Genomic DNA, 10,765 nt, shown 5'->3' on the forward strand with positions numbered 1-10,765 from the left:
TGTATGTAGGTCATTCCCCATTTTGTTCCCTTTGTTTTGTTTGGTTCTGTTTTGTTCCTAGAGAATTACACCCCAGGTACAGAGCGAGTAGTACAACAAGCGCCCTAATTTTTATCAGCACTGGCTTATATCATCCTATAAAAATGTGTTTCAATGAACAGCATCCCATTTTGATTGGCTCAAATCAATGGGTCATTGATTGGCAGTGGCAGTAAGATCCCTCCCACCAGGTGAAAGTGTTTCAGGGAACACAGAATGGAACTGACATTAGGTCACACTTGGAATGGTAGTATAGAATATAAACCATCTTAACGATATCAGTTGTCAGATGTTTATTTGATATGAATGTTAATAACTGAGTATTTTTCTTTCTGCTATTGGACACAGGATGTTGACAGATGGCCTTGGGTTATGCGTTTGATTGGATTGTAACAGTCGAGGTTATCCCTGTGAATCACAAGGTAAGTTATTTTGTATGAAATACTACTTTGTTACAAGCGATCTGTAGAAGCCATGTATATAATGAACATGTGTTTATCACCATTTCCATTTGTTTTACTTTGATTAGAATGATTTGCACACTGCATTTACCTACAGGCATTGTTTTTGCTGCGATCATAATCACTGATTGAGCAAGTGCAGTAAGTGATTGGAAAAGGCAGCTACTCCTACTTAATTATCAGTAAGTGGTGTACCTGATGTGGCCGGGAGTTAAAAATAATGTGTGACAGGACTGTATTGTTGTCTCTTCTCTCATAATTACAGGCTTATTTGTTGGATTGTATTCCAGCAATTTTCAGAGCCCTCTTGTTTGTGCAGTGAATCTGTCTATCCTGTCCTTGTTTTTGTTCATGTGCACGTTTATTCTTTTAGGCCCATCTTTAATTTGTATTTTATTTTTATTTTTTATATAGGTGCTGAATTACTGCCAGCAATATAATTCCCTCACTATTTTGTTTAAAATAGTGGCAATGTTTTTGGTGTCTTACCGTCTACTGTAAGGGGCTAAGCAGACCTCTCACCCTCAAGTGCAAAAGCAAGCAGCCAACACCTCCTTAAGTAGATATGGGTGCAGACAGAGGGTTTTGCATGACAATAGGGTGATTCCTTACTAAACTAGGGCAAAAAAGTCTGTTACATTTTCCTTTGGAAAAATAATTGACATTTGTATCCGGAATGTTGAAATGCCTGTTGAGTATATTATGTTCACCAATTTATTAAAAATAAGCCAACTTTAAAAAAAGATATATTATGTTTATAATTTTCAATATTCATGACTTACTGTAAGGCAATTTTCATTGAAATCAAAATACTACTCCTGTTAGAGCAAGAGGTAAATCTTCGCATGACACCAATTTTTGCTTTGTAGCAGCTACAGGTGAACCAATATTGAGTTTTAAAGGAAGCCTGGGTAAGGCCAGATGTCAGAAATATGTCAACTTTTATTATTTCTTAATTATGCTTTTAGATCTGTCAACAATCCTTCATCCAAAGGACCATTCTTGGATTACATTTTGTGAAAATCCTCAACATGGTATTTTTGTCCTATAGCTTCGTAAGGAATCACCCAATGAGAATTTAGTCAACATTGTGAATATACAAAGAACTCTAAACATTCCATTAATAATATTATGTGCAAACTGTACATGGGTAGGGTGTAGCTAAATCCTCTGTGTACAAATGTGAACTCTGTTTTGACAACTTTTCTTTGATCATGTAACCATAAATGTGTCCATAAGTACATATTGACATCATCAATCCAACTATACACAAACTAAACACTTATTTCAGTAGATGAAACGCTTGTATGTCAACCAAGCACACGAAAGCATGTATTCACCTACCCACTTTCTCTCCACCTCGCTCACTAACGTGTCCCCCTAAAACAGCAGTTACCATGGTGCATGTGAGAGAGGTCATGGGGCCATGGGCAGCTCCAGGGTTGGGGTCATTCGCTTCAGATTTCGTCATGTTCTCTCTGCTCTTCCTCCTCCTCTCCATCATCCTCGCCCTCTGCACTAACTGTAGAAGGTCAGTGATCAACTATTTTGCATTTCTAAAGGAACATATTTTGTTGCATAAGAGAGAGCATTTGATGCCTGAGTATATGACCATACATGGTAGGCGAGAGAATACACATACCTTCAAACACTGCATTCCATGCATGATTTGATAGTGTCAGTGCAACAGTTCACACTCCACCTTCCCACCACTCCACTTTCCCTCACGAAACTATACCAACAAAAATACCAGGATTTTGGGGATTTTCACTAAATTGTATCCATAGAAGGGTCCCTTGGTGGCAGGATTGTTGACATGTATTTGACATTTGTATCTGGAAGCATAATTGAGAAATAATTCATCAAAGTCTGCATATTTAATACATTTTGGCCTAATCCAGGCTTCCTTTAAAACTCTATTGTTTAATCTGTAGGTGCTACAAAGAAATAGTTGGTGTCACATGACACTTTACCGCTTGCTCTGTAATATGAGTAGTATTTTCATTTCAATAACACATTTCTTCATGCATTTATGAATATAAATAATCATGAATATTGAAAATATAAATGGATTTGAATATTTTTTCAATATATTGTTGAGCATAATATACTTTACATATCCAAGTTCCAGAGGGTGATCTCTGCTACTTTTAGTTATCACTGTGACTACCTATCGCTCCATGACCCCGGCCACAGAAAGGTTCGATACTAGCCTATGATAGATTTCATGACTAGAGAGAGACTGTCAAAGAATACAGCAAAGAGCTGCTGTTTTGAGTGAGTTCATGTCTAAGTTTTATTCAGCACAGTCAACACTGTTTTTATTCAACACTACTACAAAACATAAAACAAGCTTCTCTCTACTTCTGCTTGCGCTGCAGCTGCAATGAATGAGTAGCCGATAGCCCTGCGGTTTTATTATTATTAGCAGCTAGTCCTGCCTATTTTTATATAGAGGAAACTTTCACTCTATCTGGCCGTAGGAACAACATGAATTTGTTCCTGAGGCAGATGAGGTGTGACTAGAGATTCGCCATCAGGTGGATGGTCAGCCTTGCTGGAGGAAAGGAAGGAGAGAGTGGGACCGTGAGAGGTAGATCCTCTGCTGCCCTCTCCCTCTCTCTGCTGAGACTAATGCTGTGTTCAAAACAACTGGGAACTCAGAAATCTCAGACTTCCAACTTCAGTGAGTTCAAGACCACTGGGAACTCAGGAAAAAAAACTAAATACAACTGAGAAACATCGTTTTGAACTGTCATCCAACTCGGAAACTCTGGCACCTTTCTTGAGCTCTTTCCAACCTGAAGTTCACTGACATTTTTTTTCTTCTCCAAATTCCCAGTTGTCTTGAAAGCACCATGATCATCAGCGACAAGTACTTTTGTACATAGTGTAAGTATGTGGACACCCCTTAAAATTAGTGAATTCGGCTATTTTAGCCACAACCGTTGCTGGAAGGTGTATAACATTGAGCACACAGCCATGCAATCTCCACAGGGAATCATTGGTAGTAGATCGGCCTTGCTGAAGAGCTCAATGACTTTCAACGTTGCACTGTCTTAGGATGCCACCTTTCCAACAAGTCATTTTGTCAAATTGCTACCCTGCCAGAGATGCCCCGGTCAACTGTAAGTGCTGTTATTGTGAAGTGGAAATGTCTAGGAGCAACAGCTGCGAAGTGGGTCTCAAGCTCACAGAATGGGAACGTCGAGTGCTGAAGCGGGTAGCCTGTAAAAATCGTCTGTCCTCGCTTGCAACCAGTCAGATCCGCAACTACTTGAGCCAAGATGTCTTTGCGCATGTCCTCTATTCTGTCGCTGATGGTGTCATTTGAAATAGGAATTTGGGATAACTTCAGCCTCTTTTCCCAGCATGATATTCGCCATCTTCAACACAGCTGGTTTTATGAGTGTTTCACCAATGGTGTGTGGTTTGCCCTGCTTTGCGATCAGGTAAGCAACTTCGTACGATGCTGTGAGGATCGTTTTTTTTTTGATGGGTACAAAGCTGAGAACAGGCAGAGTAGCCTATTCATCGAATCTGGCTCTCTTCACCTTGAATTCAGCGAGCGTTGTGTTCCTGTATTTTCCATCTCCATGCAGCTTAAGGAAGTGTTCTCTTAGTTTTGCCAATGCTAGACTAGAATTGCTCAACTTGGCATTACAGTTAGGACGCTGACTCCCATCACGTTCCGCTATACATGTGAATCTATATTGTACATATTCGTCCGACCCCTTTCTTTTTTTTGCTCGACATAGTAAGTATGAAGGGATTAAAATATTAAGAAAGAAATCACAAGACGTACCATCACGACAAGTCTTACTGAGCGCACCAAATTCCCTGCAGCACAGATAGGCCAAGCGATGTAGCGTGATCACCTGCAGCCAAAGATGAGACTGACTCACCAAAACCCTGGGGTTCGATCGACCCCAGGTTAAGAACCACTGCACTAGACTGACTTTGTCCAAAATGATCCTATTTACACTTTGTAGTCAGTGTAAATACTGATACCAAAGGCTGTTTTCTAAATGAGAAGTTGCTCTTCAACCCCCTAAGGTCGATGCCCTTGCGGAAATCTAATTAGCATAGTGATAAAAATCTGTCAGTTTAAGCTAGCAATGTTTTTTTTGCATTGAATACTTCTGCCCACTGCATGCGCCTGTCACACTTCCGCAGTGAAAGGTGACAGAGCTAGAGCGGTGTTTGTCAGACCATGAGACATCCCAAAAATCAGTCTTCTCACAACTGTCTGTAGTGTCCGATTTGGCCTACTAATTATGACCCATCTATGGACCAATGAGACTCTAATGAACACAATCTTCTTCTGCGTCTTGGGAATTGTCTGAAGTAGGTACAGCCGATCTGTCAACTTTCTGTAGCAACTGAACAGTTTTGGCTACACACTAACATGACCCCATCTGTGGTAAGGTATGTCAGTTGCTTTGCTCTAGGATGCCCACAGGCTTCCCAAAACTTGTCTGAAGGTCCCCCGGTACCAGCTGCAAAAATGTATGAAGTACAGTGCATTCGGAAAGTATTCAGACCCTTTTACTTAATCCATATTTTGCTACAACTCAGTCATATTATAAAATTGATTAAATGAATGTTCTTCATCAATTTACATACAGTACCTCGTAATGACAAAGCGAAAACAGGATTTAAGAAATTTTTGCAAATGTATTAAAAAAAGAACTTATGTAAATAAGTATTCAGACCCTTTGCTATGAGATGTGAAATTGAGCTCTGTTGCATCCTGTTTCCATTGATCATCCTTGTTTCTACAACTTCATTGGAGTCCACCTGTGGTAAATTAAACTGATTGGGCATGATTTGGAAAGGCTCACACCTGTCTATTCAAGGTTGCACAGTTGACAGTGCATGTCAGAGCAAAAACCAAGCCATAAGGTTGAAGGAATTGTCCGTAGAGCTCCGAGACAGGATTGGGTCGGGGCACAGATCTGGGGAAGGGTATCAAAAAATGTCTGGAGCATTGAAGGTCCCCAACAACACAGTGGCCTCCATCATTCTTAAATGGAAGAAGTTTGGAACCACCAAGACTCCTCCGAGCTGGCTCCCCGGCCAAATCGAGCAATCGGGGGAGAAGGGCCTTGGTCAGGAAGGTGACCAAGAACTTGATGGTCACTCTGACAGAGCTCTAGAGTTCCTCTGTGGAGATGGGAGAACCTTCCAGAAGGTCAACCATCTCTGCAGCACTCCACCAGTCATGCCTTTATGGTAGAGTAGCCAGACGGAAGCCAGTCCTCAGTAAACGGCACACAGCCCATTTTGGAGTTTGCCAAAATTACATTAAGACTCTCAGACCATGAGAAACCAGATGATCTAGTCTGATGAAAACAAGATTGAACACTGGTCTGAAGGCCAAGTCTCACGTCTGGAGGAAACCTGGCACATCCTTACAGTGAAGAATGTTGGACAGCATCATGCTGTGGGGAAGTTGTTCAGCGGCAGGGACGGGAGACTAGTCAGGATCGAGGGGAAAAATGAACAGAGTAAAATATAGAGAAATCTGGGATGAAAACCTGATCAAGACCTCAGACTAGGGCAAAGGTTTGCCTTCCAACAGACGGAAGCCACCCTAAGCACACAGCCAAGACAAAGCACACAGCCAAGACAATGCTGGAGTGGCTTCAGGACAAGTCTTTGAGTGGCCCAGCCAGATCCTGGACTTGAACCTGATCGAACATCTCTGGCGAGGTCTGAAAATGGCTGTGACACGTTTAACATCCCATCCCAAAGATGACTGTGCAATGTCCCCTTCACTACCCTGGGGCATTGGGATCTTCTTAGACTAGAGGGGATAGTGCCTCCTCCTGGTCCTCCAACACCACTTCCAGCAGCATCTGGTCCTCCATCCAGGGACTGACCCTGCCTACCTTGAGGCAGGCCAGCACTGGGATGAAGGGTGGTATGCTGCTGGCTAAGCATACTGAAAGTATTGGTAGATAGCTCTTGTACAAGTTCTGATTCTCTCGTTTGTGTTGTTCCACAGGCATTCCTTTACGCTCCGGGATGGTGGTGAGGAGGTGGACAGAACCCAGTCACAGCTGGTCAGAGTGGTGAGATATGGGCCAGGCAACAACAATGATGACAGCTATGTCCTGTCCAGGGTTACACTTGGGGTCGGGGTAGGTGCTCAGAAGTCGGTTAGATTGGAGGTAGGGAGATGTGGAGGAAGCAAGGAATGAGTAGAAGGGACAAAAGGGGGCAACGGGAGGGATGCAATGGATGGAATCCTTTTGAGTACTTTGTCTAGAGACCAGTGATGAGAGATGGGTTATTCTGAACCCAGTATAGCTGTGATGTCATTTGCTGATGATGATATTTGATTGACAGGTGAAGCTAGAGGATGCCCTGGCCGCCAGGGAGAACCCAATGATCAATGACATCAGAAAAGATGAGAGTGGTGGGAAACCCAACTGTTATACTTTTTTCAGTTATTTAATTACAACGAGCAGAGAGGAGAACTGGTTGCTTTACAGTGTGTGTTCGGTTTTCATCTCCTCCTTGGTTAGATTTCAGTCCCAGACTTGAGGACAGTGTCATTGGTGTCCCAGAGCAGCCTCCTGCTGATCAGGATGTCACCTGGTTGAAACCCTGGAGGAGCCACAGGGAGGCACCTGATCAAGGTGCTATCTTCACCAATCTCTTTTTCACTCTAAGTTCCTCTCCCTCCGTATTTCTTACATGTCTGGTTGCATCCCAATCTCTCCTACCTCCCAATATGTTCACTTCCCTTCACTGACTTGAAAGGAAATTAATGGCATAAGGAATATTGATATAAACTCCCTTGCCTCCACCAATCCAATGCTATTAGATTTGTGGGAAGTAGAACAAGTGATTTATTTTTTTTTAGAAAGTCATATTATTGGGACACAGCACAGGTGTAGTGGATGAGTTTAACAGGTGTGTTTTGATGCCCTGCAGGTGATTCTCCAAGTGCCTTGCAGATTGCCAACAGAACCCCCCTGGCCATGATGGATATATCTCCTTCGCCTCCCACAACCGTCGACATTGGTAGGCTATCACAAATCACCCATGCATTTCCTCAAACTAATGGGGCTCAATCTTTTTGGCCAAGCTTAAGTGAAACTTCTCAATTATTTACTACTTCTCTCACTTTGTAGGTGACCTGAGTGATGTCCTGAACTTCACACCTGAGCTCCACTTTATCCCAGCCCCCGTTGCCATGGTGGAAGTCGACACCCCCCTTGAATCTTTATCCCCACCTGTCTATTCAGAGGACACCCTAGATGCCACCATCGTAAGCAGCTTTGAACCTGTTGCTGTCCCCATCCTTGAACCTGTGGATGCCCCTATCGTGGATCACCCCATCATGGATGTCACCATTGTGAACAGCCTTGAACCTCTGCAAGCCACAATTGTGGATGCACCGATCATGAGCAGCCTTGAACCAGTTGAACATGCGGATGCCACTGTCATTAATGACCTTGATATCCTGAATGCTCCAGTTGGCTTAGAGAACCTGGATGCCCCAGTCATCAACAGTCTTGACACACTGGTGCTGGACACCCTCATTGTAAACAGCCTTGAACCTGTGGACATCCCTGTCATCAATGACCTTGGCACTCCAGATCCCCAAATCGTAAATATTCTTTACACCCTGGATCTGGATGCTCCCATAATAGATGTCCCCATTGTGGACAGCCTTGCACCTGTGGAATTCCCCACCATGAATGACATTGACCTCCTGGAGGCCCCTGCGGGCCTCAGCTCCAGCTTTAACCCTCAGCTTGAAGTAGAGGTTCATGTGGAGGGTGAGGGCCAGAACCAGGGGCTTTCTCTCTATGTCCGACCCCAGCATACCTATGAGATCATTGGGGAGCCCAATCCTAATGAACACTCTGTGGAAGTGGACCTGGCAACAGCAAGCTCTCAAACCATAGCTGAACTGGTCAATAAATCCACCACACATTCTGACAATGACACAACCACAATCACTGAGCCAGCGGACCTGGCAAGCCCCGGCTTTGAGACTATAGCTGAACTGGTCCAGGATTCGAGTGCAACCACACTGCCTGATGATGACCCTATCACAACCACAGTCACAGAGCCAGGGGATCTGATAACCCCTGAGTATGAAACCATAGCTGAACTGGTCCATAAATTGAGCGCAACCACACTGCCTGACGATGAGCCAATAACAACCACAGTCACAGAGCCAGAAGGGCTTGACCTTACAAGCCCTCTCTCATTGGTAGAGGAGGGTTTCTGTGACAGGGGGTGGAATCCAATGTACGCTAGAGTGAGAAGGAAGCTTAGTAAAAGTACCACCCCACCCCCGGTGCTTCCATCGGAGGATGAGGAACCGGAGGGATTTTCACCTCCATTACCAGAGAGAAGTGGAGAGATGGAGGGATGATCATCGTGAATATCTCACAAGACTTAATGTGTGTCACGTCATCAATTATATTTATATAGACTCAGCTGTGTCATTTCTAGATGTAACATGTCTCAGATGATGAAGATAAGGGTTGTACCCAGTCCACATCTTAAACGATCTCATGAGACAGGTATCTCACTGTCCTATCCTTCACACCATTTCCAGTCCTTTCATTAGCTTAGCATTAAACTCTGTACAATGCTATGCTACATATTCCATAAGGAAGGATCCTAAGCCCAGAGTAGAACTGGGTCACCTAACATGTTCCAGAGTAGGCTTTATGTTTGTATTTACTAACACATTACAGGGTGAAGTGGCAGTAACGCAGTAATAAACCATTGAGTTACTAGTTTCCTTGAGATTCATTCAAAAGGGTCCACTTAACACTCTTTCCCTCTCTAGAATTACAAACATTATACTTTAATGACAATAGTGGTGCACAAAGTAAATGGACAACATTATGGGCATGTCCAAATACCCATACTTAAATAGAAGGCTTTTTGGGTATGCAAAAATGTGTTGTCATTTTGAAAATGTAGTATGATTTAAGTGCAAGGATGTCATACTAATTTTGGCTTTAAATCAATTAGAATTTGCGCGTGGAGAATGACAGAGGACTCCAGTGGCCAAAAACGTGTTTTATCATGGGCATTGGGGACTTTCCCCATTTTGAAGTAGTTAACTGGGTGGGATATATATATCATATAATTCCATACAGGTCCAAGGATGGATCAGCCAATGAATTATACTTGTGCGCAAACATTCCACAACTGTTGTGGCAGTAAATCACCAACCTTGGCTTTATACCTGTTCAGACAACACACTCCGGATGTCAGTATGCAACCTTTCAGTTTGTTTACCAACTGTACTAAAATATACTACTTTAAAATGGAGATGCCTCAATTGTGCCATAATGGGACAGATACAATGTTGTGTCCTCTATGAATTTGCTGCACACGATTGAGGAAGATAATTATCTTTTCACACAAGTATTTGACAACAGCTGATAATCAGAATAGGGGACACGCTCTACAAAAATGTACAAATAGCAGGGAACAAGTGCGTTTGAGCATTCGATGCCACCTTTTCAGTATGGCTGAGTGGTATGTTGATATTTGTTGCTTACTGCATACATTTCTACTAAACAGTACATTGTAAATAGTATGTTGTAATATTAGTACACAGTATGTAGTTTTAGTAAATAGTGGGCAAGTAGGCATTTCCATTTATTTATTCAAAGCTTTACTGGCGAGGGGTAAAACCAACCATTTAGAATTTATGTACAATATAAAACAAATATAAATTCAGTGTTGTAAGATGTCTGTCATTATTAGAGCATATAGGCTGAGCAGAATGAAATACAAGAGGACAGATGAAATTCAGCATTACAATACCACATTGAAATCTGTACCTCATTCATAACAACAATTTAAACACATATCAGAATTCCAATTCAAAATATTGTGGAAGTGCTTCTGTGTGCAGATGCAATAAATGTTTCTCACCACAGTGGGGAAGTACAGCTCACTATCTCTTACTGGATTTCTCTCTGTCAGTGGAAAGTGAGATGCCAAAGAATGTGCCACATTCAGCCCCTCTAAAACCCTGCTGAATACTGTGCATTCCTTCTGAGGAAGGGTGGGGACACCGCTAGAACTGTGGTCAGGAAATGAAACTTAAATACACATCCCTAGCACATACCTTTTAAAAGTAGACATTGAGAGAAAAATATGCCTTTTGCACAAGTAATATAGCATGTCCATAAGCCTTGTTGAAATAAGTGAAGTCTTTGAGCTGTTTTACTCTAGACAACTGGGAAATCGAGAATAAATTAGCTCAGACT

At 42.5% G+C, this 10,765-nt stretch overlaps 1 protein-coding gene across 4 annotated transcripts in view; it reads left to right on the top strand.

Moving 5' to 3' along the window:
• Window positions 1-222: 222 nt before the first annotated feature.
• LOC135525714 (uncharacterized) overlaps window positions 223-10,765 on the top strand; it is a 12,177-nt gene continuing 1,634 nt past the window's right edge. Inside the window, exons 1-8 of one of the 4 annotated variants that reach the window (XM_064953508.1) lie at window positions 223-286; window positions 388-461; window positions 1,890-2,031; window positions 6,511-6,646; window positions 6,855-6,924; window positions 7,034-7,147; window positions 7,446-7,535; window positions 7,646-10,765. The exon at window positions 7,646-10,765 is cut by the window's right edge and continues 1,634 nt beyond it. In XM_064953508.1, coding sequence (XP_064809580.1) covers window positions 1,898-2,031; window positions 6,511-6,646; window positions 6,855-6,924; window positions 7,034-7,147; window positions 7,446-7,535; window positions 7,646-8,901 — 1,800 coding nt within the window. In that variant the 5' untranslated portion in view covers window positions 223-286; window positions 388-461; window positions 1,890-1,897 and the 3' untranslated portion in view covers window positions 8,902-10,765. The other 3 variants (XM_064953510.1, XM_064953509.1, XM_064953511.1) reach the window with 3 other exon arrangements.

Source organism: Oncorhynchus masou, chromosome 32, assembly GCF_036934945.1.
Source record: "Oncorhynchus masou masou isolate Uvic2021 chromosome 32, UVic_Omas_1.1, whole genome shotgun sequence".
Taxonomy (NCBI): Eukaryota; Metazoa; Chordata; class Actinopteri; order Salmoniformes; family Salmonidae; genus Oncorhynchus; species Oncorhynchus masou.